A 26,618-nucleotide genomic window follows, 5' to 3' on the forward strand; every position below is an offset into this window, starting at 1 on the left:
CTGTCTCCACGGAAGTCACAAATCTCAACAGCCTCACTGCATTCCTTTATATTGCCATGAACATTTCATAACCGAGGCTCAAAGCCACCACTCCATGTCAGTGAGCATTTCTGGTTTTGCTAGATTGAAAAGATGTTATTAAGTGTTAAGTGTTTAAAAAACCGTAAGTAACATTTTTCTGAGCCTAAATGTGTTACCCCATTTGTTCACTAATTACCTTTCGACATAGATGTTCTTTCCTGTCCCAAGGGAGTAGAGGCTGCACAGTATGTGGTAGCATGAAATCTGCACGTCGCTCACTGAAACAAAGAAGAGATGTCGTTGCCGCACATCAGTCCCACACATGGAGAGGGTCCATGAAAAGAAAAAAACGTATGGGCATCGGTCAAGAGCAAAAAATATCTTTCTTAACTAGTGACAGAGGCTATAGCTAGTTTTTGAATGCAGAGAGAAAATAGAGAGACAAACATCCTCCATCCAGCCATCCTGGTTTCTTTGTGGGGCTTATGATGAGAAGCACATTGCTTCACAGGGAAAGGAATCATTTGACCAATGGGTCTTTCCATAGTAGATTCTTTTTTTCCAATAGAGGGAGACATTTTAGTCAAATTTTATCCAGTGCAGTATTTCCTTCCTTTGGAAGGAAGACTCAGAAAACCTGAAGCTTGAATGAACCTTTTGCTCATTTCCCAAAAGGATACGTCCAACAGCCTGATCTTCTTCAGAGACAGAGCAAAATTCCTCATGTCTGCCTATTTTTCAAAAGGCAATTTAATTGTATCATGATTTTATCACGTTTCCTAGGGGAAGGGCATGTTTTGCTTAGGAACGCGTAAAGTTTAATCTGTAGGCTACATGTCCGAGCCATGTCTGGAACTCACACCAAGGCTGGGACTATTTTAACACAATCAGAACTAATTTCATGTTTTATTTTTCAATCAAGGAACTGCATTGTTTTCATGACACAAAATAATGAGTTTGGATATTACTTCAATCCCTATCCAACAGAAATAACTGATTTTCAGTTGTTCAAAGATATGGAAGACACAGCCTTAGCTGTCAACAACCAGTTAAATTAAATCATGTGCCAACTTTTAAAGCATGAATGAAACTGAAGCTTGGTGGCAAATCTGTGCATTGAGGGGTTGGACTTGGTGCTAAATGCAAACTAAAATAAAATTGACCCACCCTGGTCTTGTTCTGAAGACTCGGATAATGAAATGTTAGCATCTTTCCTTTGCTCCTGATATCCAATACATAAATTAAGGCTTCTTACCAAGAAAAATGATACCTGAAAAACCTTGGGAGCACACCTGTACCTCCCTCTGTATTGCTCAGATAATCTTTTCAAACTAAGGGAGACTGCAATAGCTGAGAGCTACACTAGTGGGTGGGAAATTATGGTCCAGAACAAAAATGGGAAAAGATTAAATATTATATACTCAAATTAAGGAATTTCTTCCCCCTCCAAGAGCCTATCATTTCATTTTTTTTTTTTAATCTAAGAAGAAAAGAGTATGGAATAATTCTCTCTCTACTCTGTCCTCAAGGTCAGCATAAGTGCACGGGTCCCACACCTCTATCTGTGGCCATGTGCCTATAAATCCGCGACAAACAGCAGCGGGACTCACAGAGCAGATCCACCCCAAACTGATGCTGAGCGACGTGCTCAAAGATGGACGTCAGGATGGGCAGCAGAGCCACCGTGGTATAGTTAATATTCTGTGAAACGCCTTTAATCTGCGTCCTGGAATGGGTAAACTTTCCAAGCTTCAGGTTTTCCGAAGTCTTCTCTAAGTCTTCTGCAGCATTTTCAAAGAATGCTCGCAACCCAGCCTTCACCAGCTCTGAGCCCGACTTCATGACAGTCCTGCAAGCAAACAAAAACCAGAAGCATCATCTGAACTTTTGGCCAATCCCATCCTTGAGACTGGTGACTTGCAGTGCAACCTGGGCAGACATTTGTCACTACGGTCATCTGACCACACTGTGTCAGTAGAAATGGAGAGAACAGTTAACATCCAGGAAGAAACCCAGATTACATAATCTCAAAGAGGCTAGCGACCGGTCAGAGTACTCAGTTTGAGAGAATTATCACTCAGCTCTTCAGGAGATGTAGGCAACAATTTAGAATGAAACTGATATTGGTGACCTGCTGCCTATAGAAAGCTGTGGCTGGCTAGTTTTCTGTAAATAGCTAATCAAAAGGATGGGGAGGTGAGCTTTTCTTGCAGCTCACTGTAGGTTAAGCAACTTTTTGAAGGACTAGCAAGAAACATGAACCATTCTGATATAGGATCTCTTATAAAGAGAGAGAAAGAGCAAGGAAACACGTCAACTGCAGCTTAGCTCTCTGTTAGTTTGCGGGAATGTCCTGGGTTGGACGAGGGGAGAGAAAAGGGACAGCTAGCCCTTTTAAAACAGCTTAATAGACCACTGGAAAAACAACACTGAAATGTGTCCTGTGGGAATGGAGATTAGCTACGGGCATTTGAGGCTTTCCCTCAAAACTGTATTACAAAACTTAGAACTGGAACAAAGCCTGCAAGTCATCTATAATTTTCCATATTTCTGTATCTTATTCAGAACATTGTGACAGATTTGCCTCCAGGACAGACGTTTTTTATCTACACCATTTTCCTGGTAATCATCCAACCCATGGGGACAATAAAAATAAGGAAATGTAAGTCAGCGCGGCTCAATCTTATCCTGTGAGCATTCACTTCCTAACCTCCTAGTCACAGATTTTGTCAGAAATGATTACTAAGCATACTAACTGCATTTTTTAAAAAACTAGACTCTCTCCCAAGGCTTTCTACACGTTTCTTGGAGTAAAGATTCCTCATCCCAATGGCAAGTGATTTCCGTAGGCTGGGATGCCTGGGTCTGACCCTGCAAACTTTGTGCTACTCTAACATCTCCACAACATGTTTCTCTCAAAAACCCTAAAATTCCCTTTAATGGTCCTTAACCTTTTCTTTTTGTAGCCATTCTCAGTTCACCATAGATTTTTTACCTTTGGGCCAATCTTTTGGGTTGGTGCCTTTCTTCTGCATTGGGTCTTGGGAGGGGTGGCCACCTCCCAACTTCGACAAGGGGCCTTCTTAATGAAGGTGTTTAAAAAAAGCTCCCTGTCAGTTCTTTTTACTATAATACGACTCTCTTTTTTAATAACATCATTTATGTTAATGTTACCAGAATTTAAGTATTATTTTTAAGACTTCCTCTCAGAGCCCCAGGCCATGGGCTCAAAATCTATCCTTTTCTCTGATCCTTTTGAAACGAGATCTCCCTGCATTTACTGCGTTGGCCACTTTGAATTCAGTGTGCTGTCATTCATCTGTCCCCCGGTGCCTGTGGTCTCACCACCCATCTGGCAGCTCTTCCGTTTTTGCGGAGAATCAGGTACGAAGTGGCACTCTGCCACAGTATATATGGTGTTTTCTGAAAGATGAACTTCTCAGTAAGAGGAGATGAGAACTGATCAAATGCTCAGCCCTGAGTGCTTAGTCTATGTCATGACAGCAGCTCCGCATCACGTGGACTGAGAAACAGAGTGCCAACTTCTAGGGTCGGACTCATCCTTGCCCCATCTCGGCTTCTCTTCAGTACAGTAATTAGTGAGATGAGATGAGAGGGAGCCAGGAGAAACTACTGGAAAAAATTGGGCAGACTTACCTTGTGTCAAGTGTCTGAGCTAAGATGTGAAGACAGCTCACCATTGTGGAAGAATCACTCCCTGGAATAAAAGATATCACCTGTGACACCAAAAACCACTCAGCCTGTCTTTTAAATTCAATCTTCTCCACATGCACAAACCAGAGCCCAGCATAATTAACCACCAACACACAAAGTCCCAGGCCCACGTTCAGGGACACTGCATTAGTCTCTGGCCTGACACAGCCTGGGCTTCACGATGGATGTCAGAGGCAGAGCTTAAAACAGTCATTGGTGTGGAAAATCTGTGCAGTTAAAGGGGTAGAGAGGTCATTTATCATGCTTTGGACCAATTTTCTATGGCAAATTTAGGTGACACCGTAGTCCCAAGGCTCAGCTTGTCTGAGGAAACCACAAATAAAGGCAAAATGCAAGTTCAGTTTAATTACAGGGAGGAGTGCAGACTTTAGCAATACTTCTCTCCACTTACCAAATAGGGAAATCCTGTGTCTTACAAGAGCTGCGAGTTTGCAGAATAGGCTGAAACAGAAAAGAATGCAATTCAGAAAGTCACAGAGATTCAAGGACTAATGATTTGTATCCCTGCCCTGTCCCCCATGCTGTAAAACAGAGAACACAAATTGGCACTCTAGGAAGATGCACTACGTTCCTTTCATAGAACGCTCTGGACCACGCTCAGGAGAATGTGTGGTGCACACCGTCCTGGTGGAGAACCATGAAAGCACCTTGCAGGCAGCGTCGCCCTTACTGAAAACGATCCCTCTGCAACTACTGCAGTAGTTTTCACTGACCCGGGGCAAACTTTCCTTGCTACAGAGTATCATGTGTTGAGGTGTTCATGTGTATGACATTCAGGAATAAATGAATGTTCTGGAAGGAAGCATTTTTCCATCGTTGCAATGAATTGCAAACCATTTTCTAGACTTCATCTGGGGATGTGAAGCTTTAGCTGTCATGTGGGCCAGAAGTTGGGATTGGAAAATGTTAATGGTTTAGATATGAGGTGAGAGTGTGTTAAACTAATAACATTGAATTCTGTCATTTCCCATCAGTCTCCGGTCTGACTGGGTTACTGTCCTAGCTGAATCCTTGGAAACCAGGAAAGCTCATGTGTGATGCTTTTGTGTTTTCTGACCCTTCTCCATGCTCTCATCTGTATTTTCCACTGTGGAACCCCTTGAAGGTTCGTCTGTATCTCATTGTTTTACTTTCCACGGTGCCTAATGAGATCTTTGTACAGCTAGAAAGGGGCCCCATCCACGTTCCTGAACGTGCTGCTGCTGGAGCCCCCCTGGGGCACGATGGCCATCGTGTGACCTGTGTTGCTGATGCTCTTGGGAAGAGATTCCTCAGAACGCTGACATTATTTGACATTGGCATGGGCAGAGAAGAACTTTGCCATCCCTTCAGAAAGCAGCAGAACAGAAAGAGGGAAAAGAGAATAAAAACCACCTGTGCAGGCCATGGGGTTCCCTGGTGAGACTGAGCTGAGGTCATTCCCAGCCTCTTGCAGTGTCATGGGGCTCCTTGTCCCACTCAGGGCAGAATTTCCTCTACAGCAGTGGTCTCCAACCTTTTTGGGACCAGGGACTGGTTTCACGGAAGACAATTTTTCCACAGACCAGGGCGGGGGTAGGAGGAGATGGTTTGGGGATGATTCAAGCACAAGACATTTATTGTGCACTTTATTTCTGCTATTATTACATTGTGACATATAACGAAATAATTATACAACTCACCACAATGCAGAATCAGTGGGAGCCCCGAGCTTGTTTGCCTGCAATTAGATGGTCTCATCTTGGTGATGGGACACAGTGACACTTGAAGTGTGTTGCTTATGTCCAGTCTACTCCATAATCTCATTTTGGTTGCTATCACTGCAGAAAACCCTGCTTCACAAAGATAGGATGTTGGAAATGGAAGCAGGCTTTTCAGTGCTTTTGTGGCAATCTCAGGATAATTCTGCCTTGACTTTAATCCAGAACGTATGGAGATTTGAAGTTGTCTCAAACATACTCTTAAGGCCACCATTATTTGTGAACTCGAGCAGTTGATCACGAGCACGGACAAAGCTGATTCGCCTGGCTTATTCACAAATGGGTCGTGGATCCATTCCTTCCCAGTTCGGGCGTATTTTGTGGTTGGGAAGTAATGCTCAAACTCTCCTGAAAGCTGAGATAGCTGATCATGCACTAGCTGGGAGAAAGAAGGCCCTGGCTCAGTCTCTTTCAATCTCTGCTAATGTTCAAAACATGTCAAAAATCCCAACGTTCACTCGTCACCCCCATAATTCCAGTTTGGCTTTAAATGCGGCCACTTTATCTGCCAACTTGAACACAGTTGTCATTCTTCCCTGAAGTGACAGATTGAATTTGTTGAGCAGGTTGAATATGTCACACAAGTAAGCAAGTTTTGCGACCCATTCTGTGTCACTGAAATGTGCTATCGGTGGTGACTGTTTTTCTAAAAGAAATCTCTGGAGTGGCTCTTGTAACTCAAAAACTCTGGCCAGTGATTCACCTTTAGAAAGCCATCTCACTTCTGTGTGTAAGAGAAGATATGTGTGTTCTGCATCCATGTTCTCACAGAGCTGCACAAACAGACATGAGTTAAGGCCACGTACTTTAATGTGGTTGATAATTGTAATCACTTCCTGCAAAATGTTGTTTAGTTCAAGTGATATTTTCCAGGTAGCCAGCATTTCTCTATGGATGACACAGTGTGCAGACTCACATTCAGAAGTGACCTCTTTGCCCCAAGTAGTGAAAACAGAAAGCCATCCAGTCATGGTAGCCGCTCCGTCCATGCATATACCGACACGAAATGACCAATTAAGTTTTCCTGATAAGCAATCAAAAACTTTAATAGTTCTGCAGTTGTGGTGTTGGTTGGCCCCCTCCCCCCCAAAAAAGTGCACATAACGTATCCTCATGCACATCCTCCTGAAAACTGTATCGCACAAAAACAAGCATTGTTGCCTTGTTGTCAACATCGGTAGGGTTGTCAACCTGGATGCATATCACAGTGACTCATCTATCCTAGCAATTGTGCCTCAATATCCTCTCCTATTTCATCAATTTGTCCAGTTATGGTGCTATCCGAAAGAGGAACATGTGCCACCTTTTGAACTGCAGGCTCCCCTAAAAGTTCAGGGCAAATGTCCTTAGCAGCAGGCAGGATCAGCTCTTCACCAACAGTAAAGGGCTCCTTAGCTTTAGCAATGCGGTAGCCACTGTGAATGATGCTTGCAGTGCAGACACATTTGATGAAGGGGTGGCCTTCAGTAATTGCTTCTGTTCTTCATGTTCATGTTTTTTTCTTTTGAAAACTCCAAAGGCTTATCTTTTAAAGCAGGGTGTTTGGTCTCCATGTGGTGAAGCAGTTTTGAAGGTTTCATGGCTTCATTGGATAGCTGATCGCCACATGCTATACAAAGTGGGCTTGGAGAATGTGAATCACCTATTGCATGAACGCGTAATTTAAGTAGGACTCTTGGTATTTTCTTTTAAATGCAGCTTTCGTTTTGTTGGCAGTCTGAGAGTCTTCTGCTGTCTCACCATTGCATCTTTCCCCTATTCAAAGAAGCTGTCTAGCAATGTTTATTTTTTGCTAGGATTAGCTTGTAGACTTACCAAAACTGTGACTGAGACAAGTGCACAGTGTGGGAAAGAGGCATGGATGGAAGTGGTAAATAAAATAATGATCAGGCCACATGTGGACTAAAATAAGTGTTGGATTCTGACTTAAATCTGCCACCAGATGCAGCTGTACAATTGAAGTACATCAACTCACTTGCCACTATAAAGCCTGCCACTAGATGCAGCTTAATTCACTGATAGGGTTTTGATATGAGTCTGCAAGCAACTGATTTATTATGGTCTCTGTGCAGTCAAACCTTCCTGCTAATGATAATCTGTTTTTGCAGCCACTCCCCAGCGCTAGCATCACTGTCTTGGCTCTGCCTCAGGTCATCAGGCATTAGATTCTCATAAGAAGCCACAACCTAGATCCCTCGCATGCAGAGTTTACAGTAGGCTTTGCGCTCCTGTGAGAATCTAATGCTGCTGCTGATCTGACAGGAGGTAGAGCTCCGGCGGTGATTCGAGTGATGGGGAACAGCTGTAAATACAGATGAAGCGTCCCTTGCTTGCCTGCTGTTCACCACCCGCTGTGCAGCCCGGTTCCTAACAGGCCACGGATGGGTACCGGTCTGCGGCCTGGGGGTTGGGGACCATAGCTCAACAGGACAACTCAAATGGAGAAGGAATACATCCTGAGTGTTGGAGGGGATGGAAATTTGCTCACCTTTAAATGGTTTTCAGTGAATGCCCTGGGTCTTTCTGGGTTGTCTACTGGAAAACCACAACCAAAGTTCCCTGTGACTGGTTATTTGTTCTTGCAGTGGAAATAAGTTGAAACCTCCTGACCTTAAGAGAATTCATAATAAGTTGATGGAAATTTGGCAGCCACCCAGGGCAAAATTAAGTATCAATTGCTTCTTCTTTTTCTGCTCTCATGGTGTTTGTTTTTTCAGAGATGTGTATGTGATGCAAATTCAGGGTGTTGGGAAAGAGGGACAGCCCCTGGTGAACGTGGGCTCTGTGGCTTTGCCTACGATTAGTTGGCCATCTTGGTGCAGCCCCTTAACTGCTCCGTGTGTTAGCTTTCTCACTATAAATAGAGAGTAATCAGTCATATGACTCTCTAAGTTTTCAGAATCAGGGCTGGATATACTCAAATTTCTGGCAAAAATGCTTCTAAGTGGACACACATTCTATATAAAAACAAAATAATATTTTTCTACCTAAAGGAGATAGCTGGGTTGTTTGATCCTAATACTAACAGGGCTCTCTTCACTATCAGAAGTGTTTTCTCAGGCATGTCAGGGGTAGGACCTGAAATTTCCAAAGGCTCCTGCTTGTCCCCTATGGAGCCCATGGTTTAAGTGAAAGCATTGTCCTTAGCCCAGAGTTATAAGGGGCCAGAGTCCCCCGGCACCTCTCCTTCATCTCAGAATGCAAAGGCAATAAATTAAAGGGCCCCCAAGGAGAGTGTGGGACCCGTAGGTGGGCAGCATCAGACGCAGAAGAGGGGGAACAACAGCGAAGGAGGCCAACGAGAGGAGCCTGGCGATGTGAACACATCCAGTGCAAACACAAACCGCTTCTGGGGGATGGCGGCAAGCACACTGATGATCTGAAAGCTATTTGCAAGGCTGATCAGCTCTAGGTTGTATTCCAGCTGCACTAAATGGTGCCTGGTTGAACAAATGTTACATTTCCATGAATTGATAATCTAAGAAAAATAGATGAAGAAGACAGGCACATCTACCCTCCATTGGATTATCTGAATATATATCTCACTTTCCCCATCATTCTCCAAGTTTCTAACAAAATACACTGGTGCATTCTGACAATGTTTAGGTGATCTCGATCAGTACCTGATTCTAAGCTATCTCATTTTGATAGCATGAGGCTTTTCCTGTTTTAAGTGAAAAAAGCAATTACAGTACAGCACAAATAGCATTTGATGTGGATAGAGGGGACTGGGCTTTTATACTTGGCCTAACTTAAGACCTGGGTCACTTTGGGCACCGGGGTGAACCTGACTGAACCTCAGTTTCCTCATCTGCAAAATGGAGATCAACAATACACAGTTCTTAGAATTTGAAACGATGTAATGCTTCACATGCTACATAGACAAATGGGCAATAAGTCTTATGTATGAAAAACTGAGCTCACTGCTTAGCCATGCTGTTTAATAAATTTTAGCTGAATCCAAAAGTTGAATATCGTCTCAAAGATGGTGATATTTAATGGCTGGGCCCTTAACAGTATAACGTACACTGTTCACTGCCAATAGACGCTCGGGAAAGAGTTGATAGCCTACTAACACTGGAGTCCTTAACTCTTTGCTATCTAGAAGTCTACCCCATTCCATGTCCTTCATTAATCAAATACAGAGAACCCAAGGCATGGTGGGATCATCTCGTACGTAGCCTGATCAGGACGCATCCCTCTGTTCTCATCCCTGTTAAGGTATCTGCACGTTATGCCTACTGGAATGAGTAGGCAGGCTGGTGCTTCTGATGAAAAAATATTTTCCTATTGGGAATTTAAATTGAATTATGTTGTTCTAGATTTTAAAATTTCAGATCATCCACAATAAGATCTGATTCTTTTAAAAAATTTTAAGTTTGTTCTCAGTGCTGTGTGTTTGCATTTCCCAAGCTTCATGATGATCTTCCTCCTCTTCTAAAGGGTGTTTCAGGATGGATGTTGACTTGAGTATACAGATCTTTCCCAAGCCCCACCGACACTCCCAAACACGGCCCTTCTCTTAGTTGCTAGAATAATACAGACAGGTATGGAAATCATTTCTTTCAAAACCAAGATGATAACCAACTCCCCTGAGCTACCAATCATCAGGCTCTGCTCCATTTCTCCAAAAGACTCACCATTTAAGTCTCCAGGAACCTGGCGTTTTAAATAAATCACATCAGCACCACGACCTTTTCTTTCTCTTGCAGACTCACCTGGCCACCATTTCTTTCTCCTTATGGGAGGCATACCCGCTGCTGCTAAGGGGCTTCAGAGGGGACGACAGGAAGTAGAGGCGGTGATTGGTGAAGTATTGGTCAACCAGTGGGAGGAGGACCTGGAAAACCCAGCATAAACAAACTTCTGGAAAGCTAGCCAAAGCCCTTCCTCTGGTTCATTTTATAAAGTTTAGTTTCAGTGAGCAAAAAGCCTGTGAACACTGACTCTGGAATTTTCAGGAAATTCTACCCAGTTTCCATCACATTTTCTTCTTCCATGTCTCAAACCAGAGGCCTTGGGGCTATGTGAAAGGAGAGGGCCATCAACTAAGGGCCGAAAGAAATGTGCATGCAGCCCTGGGTCAGCATTTGCAGGGGAGCCTTGTGGGACACCTGCACTCAGAAGTGGCTTCTTGAGCATTGCATCCAACAGGTACACTGGAGGCATGGCCTAGCAACATCAGCCTCAAGTGTTCCGTCTCTGCTTCTCAGAGCAAGGCTACTCAAGGCCTTCTATGTCTTTAGTCCTCTGAGTAGGGCTGTGTGGAAGAGACTGCTCACTGGCACCCACATTCATTTTCCCCTTTTTTAGCATTAGAACCCCCTGTGTTTTAACTGCGTAGAGAATCACCCAGCTAGAGAATGCATTACTCAGTCTCCCTTGCAAATAGATGAAGCTATAATAAAATGACTAAGTTCTAGCCACTAGGATAGAACTTTTAAAAAGCAGTAGCTCCCCCCACTCAACTCTCCTTCTTCTTTTCCCCTTTCCCACAGATGCAGTGCAGGTGAGCCAGCCTGGACCACCCTGACATGGACCATAGCTCTGGAGATAGTGGAGCAGCAAGGGAGGAAGAACCAGGGTCCCTGGGGGATGGTATAGGGATGAGCAGGCTCGGACCACCCACCTGCCTCAGGACTGTCCCACACAGAGAAACATGCATCCAACTCACAGAAGCTATCAGAGTTTTAGGTATCTCTGTTGGATCAGCTACCCTGTGCCCTAAATAGTGGAGATCCTAAGAAGAGAACATTTTGATTAAGTGTAGAAAGCCACTTACTTTGGCAAAGAATTTGATCTCCTGGTCATGGGGAGATTTTTCAGTTTTCCCACTGCTGACAATGGCTTCTACAAAGACACGGGTAATACAAAGTTGGCCAGAGTTAAAAAACAAAAAAACAATCACAGCATTTTAGAAACAGAGCAGCTTTTCAAAAGGCCATAAAAAGGCTATTTGATTTCACAAAATTTCTTATATTTTACAAAGTACTTTACAATTGTGCTGATTAGTTATTTCTTATATCCAATTCTCTAAGCTCTTTCACTACCCTTTTCTCTACTTTAGCAATGAGAAAGCAGCTTCAGAGAGGTTGAGTCATACATCTATAGTCACAAAGCAAAACAATGGAAAAGTTAAACTCAGATGTGTTGTATGAAAACAATGACAAAAGGTTCAATTCAATCCAGTAGGGAAGCTAAGGACCAAATTGATTTTTTTGAAGGGGGAGGAAATATCAGCCACTCCTTTCCCTCCAAAACCATATGTCTAAATGAATCTTGAACAGTTATAGTATGAAAGGATCCTTCGTTGATAAAGGAATATCAAATTCTTTTGTGATATTTCACAATGATACTTACCCAAATGGGCAATAAACTCTTGAGCAGAATCAACATATTTCAAGATCTTCTTCAAAAACTTATAGGCAAATCTCTTTTCCATGGAGGAGGCATCCAGCTCCATATCCTTCATACCTCTAGGTTGGAAATAGGCAAACCCCAGGAAGTAACAGAGATAACCACGTGACTTTGGTACATCATCAATCCTACCAGTGTTGAATTTAATTTCCAAATGATAATGGTTATTCTGGCTTAGTGACATGACTGATTTCCCCCTGCACTAGGAACCTGCCTGTGTAAGCGAGTAATGCCTGTTCTATGATAATTTCTGAAAAGATTTTTCAGAAAGACCTTATACAACAAGTATTGAGCCGGGGATAAGTTGGAGGAGAAAACAAAAATCCCTGCTCTTATGGAAGGCACGTACATACTGGCTACAGTAAACAAATATGAACAAAATACAAATTAGATGGAATGCTAGAATTTAATACATTTCATGGAAAAAAAGAAAAATTAAAGCAGAATGAAAAGGTGCAGGAGTGGAGGAATGAGGGTTTGCAGACTTTAATGTTAAATAGGATAGTCAGGGTTAGTCTTACTGTGAGACTGACATTGGAGTAAAGGCTTGAAGGAGATGAACCATATGGACTTCTGAGGAGGGAGCTTTGCAGGCACAGGAGCAGGTAGTGCAAAGATCCTGGGGCAGGAGTGTGCATGCTGAGTTGAAGGAATATGGCAGAGAGGCCAGTGTGGGTCGAATGGAAGTGTGGTCAGAAGGGTGTGTGGGGGGAAGTGAAACAAATCTTTCAGGGCCCTGTGGCCCATCCTTAGAATTTTGCTTTTGCTCTGAGTGAGATGGGAAGCTATTGGAAGTTTTGAGCAGAGGAGTGACATGATAAGACTTACATTATAACAGAATTTCCCTGGTTGCTAAATTTAAAATGGACCATGGACAGCAGGGCAAGGGTAGAAGCAGGGAGCCCAGGTAGGAAGCTATCTCAGCAAGGATGGTGATAGCATGAAGGGGGTGAGACGTGGACAGATTCTGGATATATTTTAAAGGTCGAACCACCAGGATTTCCTGAAGGATTGGATGTGGGTTGGGAGAAAAAGAGGAGTCAAAGTTTTCGACTTGAGCAACTGGAAGAAAGGGCTGCCACTGAATGATGGGGAAGCTGAAGACAGAGCAAGTCTGAGGCAGGGGCAGGGGGAAGCTAGGAGTTCTCCTTGGTGCAGGGACCTCGCCTGATCATCTGCACATCCAAGTGCCTGCCACAGGGCCCTGTACATGGTAAATTACTACTCAGATATGTTTGCTGAATTCAATTATCTTTCTCCTTGATTCTCCTATTTCCTTGACTTCCTTTTTAGTTATAGAAAAAGGGAATTTTTCATTGCTGTGAGCAAGTTATTTATCAGCAAATCACATTACACATTTATCTTGGTGTTAAGAACAGGATTAAAATGACGATGAGAGTCTTTCTCGAATGCTTCCCCGGAGGCTGTCTCCTGCTGTCTGACCTTTCCTGTTCGACAATATGGCAAATAAGTCTTGTTATTTTTTCATATAAGATACAATAGAAATATTTGTATAGATTTTTATTTATTTTTATTTTTGCCATTCAATGGCAAAAATTCTGCAGGAAACTAAAAGAAAAAAAAAACAGCAGCTTGCTCAGCAAACATTGCTTTTAGGAGGAATGGCTGTAGCAGGATAGAAACGAACACTAGCTTGTTTTTCATGCTACAAGGACCCAGGTAAGCATGATCCTATATAGCACAGCCCACCACTAACATTTGACCAGGGAGAAAACAGATTCGACCTTTAAGACTTAAGCAGCCAAGACTATCCTATATAAAACATTCATCTAGGTAATTTTGACTTATATAAGTTTGAGATAAAACATCTTAGGAAATCACAATGTGTTCAATCTCTCTAGTACAGGGCATCTTCGTAAGAATCAATTCCCTTTGTTCAAAGACTGTTTATGTCAGTTATACCTGTTATTGGTATTTTGCAATTTAATAAAATATTACATAATACAACAACATAAGGGTGGGAAGAGAACTGTTTATTCTAACAAAACCAAGTTGCATATTTTGCAAAGACATGCAATTGCAAGCTTCCAGATATATAGTTTTTGAATTAGGTATGAGTGAGACAACAATAAAAGACAGGGAAAGAAATTAAAAATATCTAGAATACTCCATTTATATTGTTTTCACGTGCTTCAAATTCTCATTGTTCTTTAAAGAAGCACAAATTTCAAAGCTTTGAGGATGTATTATGGATGTCATTTATAACTCCAATCCCTAGAACAAAGAAAGGGCTTTGGCCTGTAGCACAAGATTTGTGAATGAATGCATGTTTATACATTTTAGGTTAAAATTAAATGTTTAAGATATGCTAGTATAATTTGTCATAATTCTTTGCTGTAACTGATCTTTAAAAATGGATACCTACCCTTCCTGTTTATGTCAGAAAAGGAGGCTTCATGCTCCAAAATAAAGAAAAGTTCTCATTTCAAAAGACTCCACTGCTGCCCTTACTTTGCTGGGTTTTGTAGGCAGGTGATTAAGACCTGGAGGGTCAGAGACCATACCCACACCCCAGCCTCACTGACATCACGCGGAAGATGACTTACCTAGAAACTATAACACCATTCACTTGGAGGAATTTAAACAGGTCCTGTGCCTTCTCTCGGTCCCTGAACTTTTCCTTGGCAGTCAAGGTGTCATATGGCACCAGAAGAGGGTGACTGCCACCACCTGGGTCAGTAAGGTGAGAGAGACAACATATGTGGCTCTTCCTTTGAGCTTTTGGGAGAACATGCCCACTCCCAGCTCAGCTTCTCTGGGGGATACTGGGAACTAGGCTCACCTTTGCTCTCCAGTTCCAGCTTTTTCTTCTTGGCCCAGATATTATGATAGTTCTCAGCCACGACCTCCACCATGCCCTGTGTCCCACCAAGGAGACACAAGTCAGACAGAAAGCAAGCAAGAAAAACCCCTTCCTACATGGCAGGCTATTTCTGGCAGTCTTGGGAACAGCGCACCACTAAACGCTAACAGCACACCATGGAGGGCCTCCCATCATTCATTAGTCTGTGCTTATGTACCTCATTAGTTTTATATCTTCTCATACACACAGAAAACAATTTCTAATTCCGTCCTTCCCTTGTAGCTTATTATCCTGGCAGTTGGATGCATGCGTGAAAAACACCCATTTCCAGTTAAAACTGCACAGTGGTACTCATGATCTGTCACAGGAGTTCAGTATCACACTCCTGACCTGAGCTAGGAGTTAGCAGTGTGGTGCATGCAAAAGTCTAGAACTCCTGAAAGCCTTTGGCTTAAACTAAAAATAGTCACATTTTGGAGGAAACTGCTGTAAAGATTTCTCAAATAGAATAGGTCTTTGTAAGGCTCATAAAACAGTGACTGAGAATGAAGGAGGCATCTTGGAAAGAAACTTTCTCTAAGGTCCAAGGGGTTGATCTGACGGATTCTCAGAGGGGTGAGTGCCCTGGGCTGGGGCGGGCCACAGCCACCAATGTGTGCAGGAGGGGAGCAACGGGAGGAAGCAGCTTAGGGCATTTAGCTTGTCCTCTTGGTTTTACGTCCCCATATCCTGCAACAATTGCTTGCCTGCACCATCACGGGGAACTTGAGCAAATCCACTATGGGATATGTGGGCTGCCCTCTTGGTTTGTGGGACTTATAAGGACCAGGCAAGCATCTCCACCCAGGGGGCAGGTTTCACGGATTTCCTCCTAGCTGTTTTATGTATTTTTGTGTTTTGATACAGCACAGTCGGTCCTCCTTCTCCATGGGTTCTGCGCCCATGGATTCAGCCAACTGTGGACTGAATATATTAAGAGGAAAATTGCATCTGCACGGAACATGTATAGACTAATTTTTCTTGTCATTAGTCCCTAAACAACATAGCATAAAACATTTACATAGCATTTACATTGTATTAGGAATTATAAGTAATCTAGAGATGATTTAATCTCTAGAGAATGTGTGTAGGTTGTATGCAAATACTGCGCCATTTTATGTCAGGGACTTGAGCATCCCTGGATTTTGGTATCTGCAGGAGGTCCTAGAACCTATCCCCATGGATACAGAGGGATGACTATATTGTGCTGGCTGCTCTTCCTTTAACTAGTCATTGCCATTACAATGTTCTTGGAACAAGTGCAAAGCTACCGCATTTTGGGTGACTGGCTAATTCTGCTGGGACTTTCCCTGTGGCCTCTGCACAATGTCTGCAGTTTTGATATTTCAGTGGTGGTCTGTTCTAGGCATTCTTTTTATTTTTTTCCCTTTAACTCTTATAATATATCCTGCACTGCAGGGGTTTGAGAGAGCAAGTCATGCTGTTCTGAAAGTGTCAACACTGACCTGGAGTTCTCTGGAGAGCACAACGTTCGAGAGGTCGAGGGGAGCAGGGCTGTAGCTGTTGCCCTAGGAATGCAAAGGCAGAGTCACTGGGTTTGCCATTCTTTTCCTCTTTCTTATCAGCGACCCCACCTTCAGCCGTCAAAGTTGTGTCCTGAAAAATCCCCAGGGTTCATCTCAGGTGGCCCCATCTATGATGCCCCAGGGAGACTTGGCCCAGATTCTGCAGCAGCCTCTGGGTGTGGTGTCGTACCTGGCTGGCCTGGGACACGTTTCGAAGCTTCTCATTTTCCCGCTGTTGAACCAAAGCTTCCCCCTCTTTGGTCCTCTCCACAGTCCAGCCCACAGCCAGCATGGTTTTCAGGGACTCCCTGGCAGGCCAGCGATAAATTTCCTTCTCCTGGAAGAGAATGTGAGCAGGAGAACTTTGTAGAACACACCCAGCATTCTGACTAGTACTCCTCTCCATGGAAGGGTCCCACAGTGGACAGGGGTGCTAGTTAGCTCTAGCTTTCTTTTACTAGGTCAAAAGACCCTTTGCAGCATCTCACCTTAAACATGCAGTCTGTCTGATGTTTTTAAGTATAAGACACTACGACTCCTGCCCTCAGAGGAAATGTGCCAGACATTATTAATGACATTATTTGCATTTTGTGGAGAAAGAAGAACGAGAACAGGAGAGGGATTCCTCATGTTCTTATAGCTATTGAAGATGAGATATTGTCAAAATGCATCTGCACAAAGCTCTCCTTAAAGCTTGGGAAACAGAATTTCTTAGAATTCTCTTTTGATCTATGCACAATTTCACAGGTGGTCAATATGTATACAAAGATACATGCACCATTCTTTACATGTGATGCTCGGCCTAGAGTTCACAAAGAACTCCTACTGATCACAAAGTAAGAATTCAGAGTTGAGTTGAATCACATTTATTAATTTAAAAAAAAAAAAAAAAAGCAACAGACTTGTTCACATTTCCTTGGGGACTCATTTCTCTACTCCCTGTAACTTCCGTGTGTTGGAAATCAATTTTGTCTGAATTTTCTCCAGCAATTCATTGTCCCTTCTCCCCACACCCAGCAGCCCCCAATAATCAAACAAAACCCCTCCCTTTAGTTCAACTGCAAGAGAACTACAAATGCATTTTGGCCCAGACCACAAGAGCTGAACAGAGCTGCTTTCTCCAGTGGGCTCTCAGAGACAAAGAACAGCATGTGGTCCTGGGGCTGTTGTCCACTGGCAAGCTAATGAGTCCTAGAATGTCTTCAAGGAACTTGAGAGTAAATGTGCTCTGAACTCCTCTGAGCATCAGATATAATTCCCAAGAAAGGAAACAGCATGTCGTGTTATCAGACGCCCTGTTCTTACCTTTTCCGTTAATGTCTTGAAAGGCCTTATCAGTGGGTGGGTCCTCACATTCTCATCCAGGGAAATCCCATACTTCCACCCGCTCTGAGTCTGTAGGAATATTTTCAGGTTAAATATCCTTGGCACTCACAGAGCCCTGATATGTGACCCAAATCCCTGTTTCTATTTTCGTTGAACAAACGGAAGAATGGGTAGTGACAGAGCTTGGAAATTGCCCTTAGAAACGTCTAATTGATCCTCTCAGGCTGGCAGGCTCTCTGCCCCCTGCATCCTGAACTCTGTTCTCCACTCTTTCATGTGTCAGCTGCTGTCCTCGCCACTTTCTCGCTTGCATTTCAGGCCCACTTAAAACAGAAAGATATTTCACGAGGCCCTGAGAACAGTGCTTCTCAGGTCAGTGGTCACACTCACAGGAAGAACAGAGGCAAGGCTCAAAGGGCTGGACCTACTGCCCATGCGGAGGGGCTGACTGGCCCACCCCTTGCCTGCCAACCCAAAAGCAAAGCTGCAGTATTTCGTGCTTCGTAGGGTGATGGAAGTTTAGGAACTTTAGCAGTCACGTGATCAATATTGGGTGAAAGCCTTCTGTAGTATGTGCCAGATGCTGTCCCAGGCACCATGGACACAGAGATAAAAGTGAGACCCTGAGTCCCACAACCCTGCAGACCCAAAGACTACTGGGCTTCTGTCCGTTTGTTACAAGTATGTATTTCCCAAGTTTTTGTCCCTCTTCACTTCCTAGGTGGTCTAATCTAGGCCCACGGTTTCGGTTACCACCGACAAGTGACTGATACCAAATCCATACTTCCTGCCCAGAGCTCACTCCTAACTTCCAAACCCTCTTAAGCTTTGCTCGGATGTTCCACAGGTACCTCTCCACGTGTCTGAAGCAGAACCTGGCTGTTTAACGTCTCTGAATGTCTCCTTCTCTTGGGTTCCCTGGATCTCAGTGAACAGCCCCAGCTTACACTCACTTTCCAAGCCAGCACTGTGGGATTCCTCCCGGACACCACTGCTCTGCACCCTTCACAGCACTTGTCTGTCTGTCTGTCTGTCTCTTGCTTCCCTGCCACTATGTTAGCGCAGGGCAGCATCAGCGCTCACTGGGATTGCCGCGAGAGCTCCCTGCCTCCAGCCGAGCCTCTTCTCCATGGACTCATTCTCTACACTACTGTCAGGGGGTTCAAAACTCACCCTGATCAGGGCACTCTACTGCTTCAAAATTTCTGACTGCCAGCTGCCATCCTGGTAAAACCCAAATGTTTTCACATGACTTCCAAACCTAGCAAGATGATCCTGCTGACCTCTCCAGACTCCTCTTTTTCTCCCACCCTCCTCCATGTCCTAGCTATCCCGAACCACAGTTCCCTAAAGCCACCAAACTCTCTCCTGCCTCCCTGTGTCCACCCTGCTGCTCCTGAGGCCTGCAGTACACTCACCTGCCTGTGATGAGTGCCCTGGTCATCTGTTAGCACGTGCTGTGGATGTCACCAGCTCTACGAGGTGTTCCTGGACCCCCAACACTGGATTTGGGACTCCTGTGTGTTCTAGCCCTATGCCTGTGCCCATTACAGCTCTGAATAACCTGTCCCACAATGGCTGGTTCATTTTGTTTCTTCCAAGATGGCGAGGGTTTGAGGGCCAGGAAAACACTACTTTTCTTGTTAGATAATCAGTGGTCCCTGGCAGTGGTGACCAAACATGTGTATCTTTGCCCTCACGAAACTTACAGTCTAGGGGCAGGAAGAGATATTTACCAAATAACCACACTAGGAAATGTACAATTGGTAACCAGAATAAATGTATACATGTGTATCTGTCCTAAATACAAATATATAAAAATGCTGTGAAAGTACTTTAAAGAACGTGGTGCTATAGTGGAGAAATCTGGGAAAGCTCCACCCCGGGAATCACACCTGCCTTGACGTTTGCAGGATGAGTTGGTGAATGCCGTGTGCACCTGTGTGGGTGCAGGAGGGTATCTGGCTCAGATGGAGGAGGGTTTCAGGCACATGCAGCATGTGTGGGTGACACAGAGAGGGTGGCTGGAGGGCAGGGGTCGGGGAAGAGAGGAGGCTAGAGATGGTAGCAGAGATCAGATTACGTACTGGGCCACATTCAGAATACTGAATGTTGACCTTTCTATTCTGAATAGTTAGATACTATTAAAAGATTTTAACAAGGAGAAGGGGCTGGGCAGGAGGAGCAGTGGTAGAATATGACCAAATCTGCATAGTGAAACCCTCACTTGCTTGCAGCGTGGAGAACAGACTGGAGCAAATGCAGGTGAGGAGACCTGTAGGGAGCTTGTCCCCATTGCCTGGGTGAGAGATGATGGCTGCTTTGACATGGCATAGGGCTAAAGAGAACTCTCCAGATTCAAGAAAGACTCAGGAGGTAAAATCCACATGGTTTAGTGATGGATTGGCCGTTGCTATGGAGTCATGGAGATGTCTGTTCTCCCTAATTCATGAGCTGGCTGAATGATCATATGTAAAGAGTTCTTAGAAAACACAGATGCTCTAGAGTCAGCAAACTATGGCCCTTGGGCCAAATCTAGCTGACCACCTGTTTTTTTAATTAATAAAATTTTATCGGAACACAGGCACCCTCTTTTGTTTATGTTTTGTCTATGGCTACTTTTGTACTACAGCAGCAGAGGTGAGTTGTTGCAATGAAGACTGTCTCTGGCCCACAAAGCCTCAAATATTTATTATCTGTCCCTTTACAGAAAAGGTTTGCCAACTCCTGCTCTAGAATTATGAGGGATTAGCCCATTCTACAGTCACAATGATTGTCATTACCATCTCTCCCTAACAGGGACTCAGGAGAGGAGAAGAGCTGAGCCCAGATCTACACAGAACCTGAGCCGGTGGTTCCAGGCATCCGCTACCTGAGGGCACACTGCGTAGAGGTTGTTTTCTGTGGCTTTGCTGTGGGGATGGGTCCTGTTACACTCCATGGCTGCAGCTGAGTAATGGCCCCAGTCCTTAACTGGCTGCCCACAGGAGTCCTGGATGTCTTTGGCACAGTCTTTCTACTTTGCCTGCCAGTATTAAAGGGCTGACACAGCAATTAAACTTATTAAGCAGCCTGACCTCATGGGGTGAGGAATTTTAAACACCAGATGGACAGGCTTATTAATAAGGGAGTGTCTGGAGGTTCTACCACTGTCTACCATAGGAAGATGATTGTGTATCTTCCCTAAAATAAAATTCAGCTTCCTAGAAAAATGCAAGGGTAAGGCTTTCTTCATTTTTCCTTTTCCGACGCTGTATTCAAAGAAAGTAAATAAATAAAGCCTCCCATCCCCGGGAAGCATTTATGTCCAACACACACAAGCTTGGGCACAAACTCCAGCAAGTACGATGTTAAGAAAGACGTTAACACTTCCAAAATCGATCATTTCTTGAAAACTACAAAAGCGGCACTGGCAGCTGCCACTGCCTATTTCTCTGACCTCCACCAACTCTGGGAAATTGCTGCTCAGAAATAATGAATGCTCTTGGCATGGTGAGTCTGTCACTTAGACAAATCAGGCAGATTTCCAGAATTGGACCTTTAACGTTCTTGGGTGATTTTTTCTCCCTGACAACTGTCAGTTGGATGATAATCCCTACCTTGTCACAGGCCCATTTATCATGTGAATGCTCAGCATACTTGGTGACGATGTATTCCAATTTTTCAGGCAAGGAAAAACTGTGAAACAAGGAAAAAAATATTACAACCTCCCAAGCACTTTAGCCAGACATGGCAGAAGACAGTCAGAACTAGTGGTCAGAAGATGGATTTGATCAACCAGCTAACCCCAAAGCTGAAGCTACACTCCGGACATAGTGACTTTGCTGAGCAGGAGTGGCACAGACGGGCTCAGGTCACAGACACACACCCAGGCCTAACCATGGGCTGCTCTGCAGAAGCCTCTGCTGCACAGGTGGCCCCTGCCATCTGCTCTGGGTTCTCCTGGCTCCTAGGTGAGGCCTGTCCAGGTTAGGCAGTGAGAATACCTTTAACCAAAATAACTGGCCTTTCACCCTACGGCTCCAACCTGGGAATGGCAGAAATGCGTAGCCAGAGGACCATATGTTACAAAATAGTTGTTGTCTACCTTTTGGGGTCCAGCGGCTCATGGTTAAATACTAGAATTTTGGAAGTACAGTAGACATCTGTCACCTCTGCTTGCCCAGCAGCTCTTAGCCCTTCTGTTGGGATCGGCACCTCCATTTCCCTTCATGTTGCATCACCTTCCTGTGTTGCACGCACTGTTTTGTGGACTGTCACCAAGGATGGGCCTATGACCAGGCAAATCAGATGCTACCTCCTTAGGACTGGAATCTTGAGCTGAGAGGGACAAGGGCAGCAAGCTCTTCAAGGTGATTCGCCCGATGAGGGCCCCTGAAGATTGTCCATTTGGTCACTGTGCCTTGATGCCAGTCCTTCCCTGGGGCCTGTCCTTGCTGAGGACCAGTTAGCCTTTCACTAGGTTTTGAGAGTGACCCCATATTCTTGCAATAAGGTGCTTTTATCCTTAAGTTAGCCAGAGGTAGTCTCCATTTCTCACATTCCTTAAAGAACCTTACTGAGGTCAGAGGTACACCTAAAGAAATCAGAACTTCCAAAATAACACAGAACCACTCAGCTCACAATTGCCAGAGTATAATGTTGTCTCATGTTTATAAAAGCATCCAAGTTATTACACCATTTACTTTGTCACCCTTCAGCACACTTAGCTGAAGTTTTTATAGGCCGAGTTCTCCAAAGTTAGCACCTTTCCTCTGGCCCCAGCTGGATGGTCTGCCACATTCCTTACTTCCTCCTTACAGCAAGTTCAATCTGTCTCCCACCATCCCCGCAGCACAAGGTTCTGTCCAGCGGAATGCGTGCTTAACTATCCTAAAGATGAATTTTAAATATTATCAAAGCCAACAGCCCCCTGGTGAAATGTTCAGGCTCTTATTTGAGAACTGCTGCCACCAAACACAAGTACAAGAGGCTCATATAGAATCAGTTTTACTTTCCCTGCTCATTCTGAAGCAGTTTTGGAGCTATCCATTTAAAACGCACCTGGAGATGACTGTATACCCTATGACACACATTCACAACTGGGGCAGAACGACGGACCAAAACTGAGCAATACTTTTCCCAAAGGATAAATACACCTCCATGGGCTATCTACACCAGGGAGGAATTCTAGAGACTCATGGGGAGAAATGAAAAGGCAGAATTGTAGGATTACTCCAAAGTTCCAGCATCCTTCGGCATGGCAAAGAGCAGGTCCAGCCTCTAAAATAAGGACCCCACACTGGGTTCTGCCATCACACCCGAGGCTTCACCAGAGCTCAGCTGAGTGTTATTTATGGAGCTGTTCTGATGTACGATGCTATTAGAACTATACAGGCCTAATTCACAAACAGCAAAGATTTTGTCAAAAAACTCATTAATAAATTAATTGCATAATTTGTCAGGGTGGTTCTCTGAATGCCTCAGGCGACATTTATTTATGGAAGTATCCGTCTCTCATAATAAATAAACCAACCCTCCCCTCCCCCCAAAATCACAGAATAATACAGTATATAATCAGATACGTATGGATTAAACCTTGTACCTGATGTGACTTATAATGTCAAGGGAAATGAACAGTGTTGGCAGGAGAGAAAGAGGGGAAGCTTAAATTTCTTGCTACCTTCTGAAAGAAAACGTTGGTTAATGGACAGAATACTAGGACCAGCTTAGAGATGACTGTGCACTCACTTCATGGTGTTGATAGGTTTGGGGTCAAAGTTGCCGTCTGCATCCACCGAGATCTGTTTCTCCAATGTGGCTGCGATTCTGGTATCTAAATAATCTGGTGGCAAGGCCCCAGCTATAGCACTGAGACAAGGCAGAGCCATTCGGAAAAGATCTGGGTCATATTTCTGTGAAGGAAAACCAAGACCATGTTAGTTGAGAAACGATCATGCTATCAGGTAGAACCATTCACCAGTTAGCTGAAAATAAAAATAAAATGCATGTATTTATCCATGTTAACCAAAATGGGGAATGTACTTTAATACTTTCTGGTGGAAACTGAGGTATCCTTAGAGGATGAAATCACAATCTGTAAAGCCCTCAAGTCATCATTTAAGTTGAAAAATTTTAAACCAAGATTTAAATCAGTATCTCCCAAATAGTTAACTTCAAGGCTATCTAAAAGTTAAGTGGTTCTTGCTAGGCTAGAAAGGTCTATTAACTGCCAAGGATGGTCACAGAAAGTGACCCAACCTACGATTAGAGAGGGCACAGTAAGTTTTGCCAAGCTCCATAGTAGCCGATGTGGGTCATTTGTTGACATCATTAGCAGACTGCTCAATATTAGACCATTCTCCCTTGAACCCAGCCAGGGAGGAAGTTTAGTCAAATAGCATAGGTTTGGGAAAAGCTTTTGATCTGCTTTTTCTAGACCAAAAAAATTCAGGGGCAAAGAAAATTTAAGTGCAGGTGAACAAGCTATATCTCAATACATGCTCCAGACTTCTCTAACAAAACCAGGCTCACTCATTTTTTGCCTTTAAAGCTGGGGACCTCACAAATCTAAGGAAGTCGGGTTAAGGGAAGTAGAGCAAAGTCTGAGATTTGGAGTTTATTTTGATCAGACTGTTCATAAGGCTTGGGATTCAGAGGCCCTGAGTTCTCACTCGATCTCCTCCTCAAATGAGTGGCTATGAAGAACCTCCCCGAGAATGGCTGAAGTCTTCTGGAAATCCCACGTACCAACATCAGAGCAGGTGTCAGGGCTTTTCCTCTTGGCTCGGTCTTAGTGAAGGTTGGCTCCCAGGAGCCACACCAAATTGGGGGAAAAGAACAGGGGGTCAGTCACCAAGACTGAAACCAGAAAACACTCTTGTCATTTACTCTGGTGGTCACTCTTCCATGTACCAGCTGTGTGAGCCTGGCGAGTTACTCAACTGCTCTGAAACCTTTCTTCACCTGTAACATGAGGATTGTGATAGGTTCATTTCAGAAAGTCGGGTAAGGATTAATGTAATATGCTCATGAAGTACTGAGCACAGTTCCTGGTACGTGGTAAAGCTAAATCGACGCTAGTTATTCGTAGGTGCTTGGGTCGCTGAGAGCCTCCCTTTCTGTGCAGGAAGCACTGCCATTACCTTATGGGAGAGGGAGTCAAAAATCCCCCAGAAGAGCTTCTCGGTTAGGTGCAGTTCTTCTTCCACAGCGAGGCCATAGCCCCCCAACCCTGAAGGCAGACAGTAATACTTCCAGCACTGTTCATAGTGATTCGTCAGAAGCTGGGAAGTTCAGAACAGGATTGCACCAGTGGGGTGGGATGGAGAAAATCCACAGGCATCAAAAACATGCAGGGGAGAATAAAATAGTAAGCACAGGTCATGAGAATGAAACCAACGTATGAAACAGTTGGGGGCTGTCCACAAAGAGACCCTTTGCACACCACTGGGAACTGTCTGGCCTTGTGCCTGATGAGCTCTAGCCTGAGCTGAATCTGCCTGATTAATTCTTGTTTCTCCTAATGTGCCCTAGCAGTCACTAGAAACTGGAGAGGAAGCGTTTCTACTTCAAATGAGAAAATGCCACCTTCTCAAAGGAGTTACTGTGTGCCGCTGTTCTAGCCAGTCAGGGGTAGGAAGAATTTCGTCTGAAACCTTTGCTCACAATTCTGGAAGATCCTGGGGGATCCTGATAGGGGGAGGGGACGGTGGGCAGTGAGTTGCGGGTCTGAAGATTTTATTTACGTTGGTTACTACCCATGGCTTCCTGGCCTCTCTCCAGCCCTCTGATAGCCCCGTGATGTTACAGCAGTTTCACATCTGGCCAGCAGAGGGCAGAAGTACACTGATAATGTTCCCATCCCAGCAGGTGAGAGCACATCCTCTAAGAAAAATCCCACTGATGTCAGCAGTAAAAGCGAGATTATTGAGTGGTGTCAATAACGCCCCTTCAAAGCCAGCATCCAGCTGACAGCAAAGGTCTGCAGAGAGGCAATGCCCAATTAAGCTGTGGTTATCAGTTAAAGTGCTTTTTGAGATTAAAACTGGGACTGTTATGGTTAGAGAGAATTAGCCCTTGGAGGAATGTGGAGTCTCTGAGAACATACAAACTGTTTTCTGCCTGCCATGGAGGCAGGGGATTGAACTAAAAGCTTCTGGGAATTCTGAATATCCCAGTAAAATGCATCTTGAAATCCTTGCTTGGACTATTTCTGAAAAGAAGGGAAAGTTCTGTTAAAATCGCTAGGTAGGATTTTTAGGTATGTCTAGCCATTGTTGACATTCTGAGTATGCAAATATGGCAGGTGCCTCAGAGATAGAAGATAAAAACGTTGTTCTCTTGGGTGGGTGGCTGATTCTGGTGCCCTCCCACCAGGCCCAGATGCTTTCAATGCTAGTGATAAAATACATGAGAAAATAAGGAATAAGACAACAAATAAAAAGAGGTCTCTGTGGCCTTTCTATTAATAAAGAGAAAAAAAGTACAAAACCAATAAAGAGGATCTGTTACAAAGAAAAAAAAAAGCACAAAACAGTATGGAATAGAAAGTGAACATTTTAGTCCTTTCAAATGAAAAACCACAGGTCCTTCAAAGCTTTTTTGAGATTGAACATATTATGAAAACCTAATTAGGGCAGGAAAGTACCACATCTAAGTCCCCTTACTAATCTCTGTTAAAAAAGTAGCAGAAATAAATGAAACAAAATTGGAGCAGTTAATGATTCCAGCAAATCTACTCTCTCCAACCTGTACATTCAAGAAGGGGTTTGATTTCATGGGTTGTATCTTGTAGGCTAACTATCAGCTTATGGGAGTAAAACCCATTTCGGGTGTATTTTGTTCTCCAAATTGTGAAAACATCATGTATTACAAGGCAAGCTTCCTGTGCCGTAGACTGTGTTTCTGTAACAATAGTGATGTTTACCTTGAGAGGCATTTTGCAGTATTCATTGAGTTGTGGCACATCAAAAACAAGACGTCGCAGGAGTTGCTGTAACATGGAAGGCC

The 26,618-nt window shown here is 44.0% G+C and overlaps 1 protein-coding gene across 1 annotated transcript in view; it reads right to left on the reverse strand.

Annotated features, from left to right (window-relative positions):
• RYR3 (ryanodine receptor 3) overlaps window positions 1-26,618 on the reverse strand; it is a 393,465-nt gene that overhangs the window by 83,568 nt on the left and 283,279 nt on the right. Inside the window, exons 47-62 of the mRNA XM_012649115.1 lie at window positions 26,536-26,613; window positions 24,752-24,892; window positions 23,358-23,521; window positions 21,227-21,305; window positions 17,607-17,696; window positions 16,492-16,638; window positions 16,242-16,304; window positions 14,716-14,791; window positions 14,480-14,603; window positions 11,856-11,971; window positions 11,278-11,345; window positions 10,214-10,335; window positions 4,148-4,197; window positions 3,679-3,739; window positions 1,632-1,870; window positions 218-299 (exon numbers count right to left, since the gene is read on the reverse strand). Of these exons, the coding sequence (XP_012504569.1) occupies window positions 218-299; window positions 1,632-1,870; window positions 3,679-3,739; window positions 4,148-4,197; window positions 10,214-10,335; window positions 11,278-11,345; window positions 11,856-11,971; window positions 14,480-14,603; window positions 14,716-14,791; window positions 16,242-16,304; window positions 16,492-16,638; window positions 17,607-17,696; window positions 21,227-21,305; window positions 23,358-23,521; window positions 24,752-24,892; window positions 26,536-26,613 (1,700 nt within the window). The remainder of the gene's footprint in view (window positions 1-217; window positions 300-1,631; window positions 1,871-3,678; window positions 3,740-4,147; window positions 4,198-10,213; window positions 10,336-11,277; window positions 11,346-11,855; window positions 11,972-14,479; window positions 14,604-14,715; window positions 14,792-16,241; window positions 16,305-16,491; window positions 16,639-17,606; window positions 17,697-21,226; window positions 21,306-23,357; window positions 23,522-24,751; window positions 24,893-26,535; window positions 26,614-26,618) is intronic.

This window comes from Propithecus coquereli, unplaced genomic scaffold (assembly GCF_000956105.1).
Source record: "Propithecus coquereli isolate 6110/MARCELLA unplaced genomic scaffold, Pcoq_1.0 Scaffold3, whole genome shotgun sequence".
Classification (NCBI taxonomy): Eukaryota; Metazoa; Chordata; class Mammalia; order Primates; family Indriidae; genus Propithecus; species Propithecus coquereli.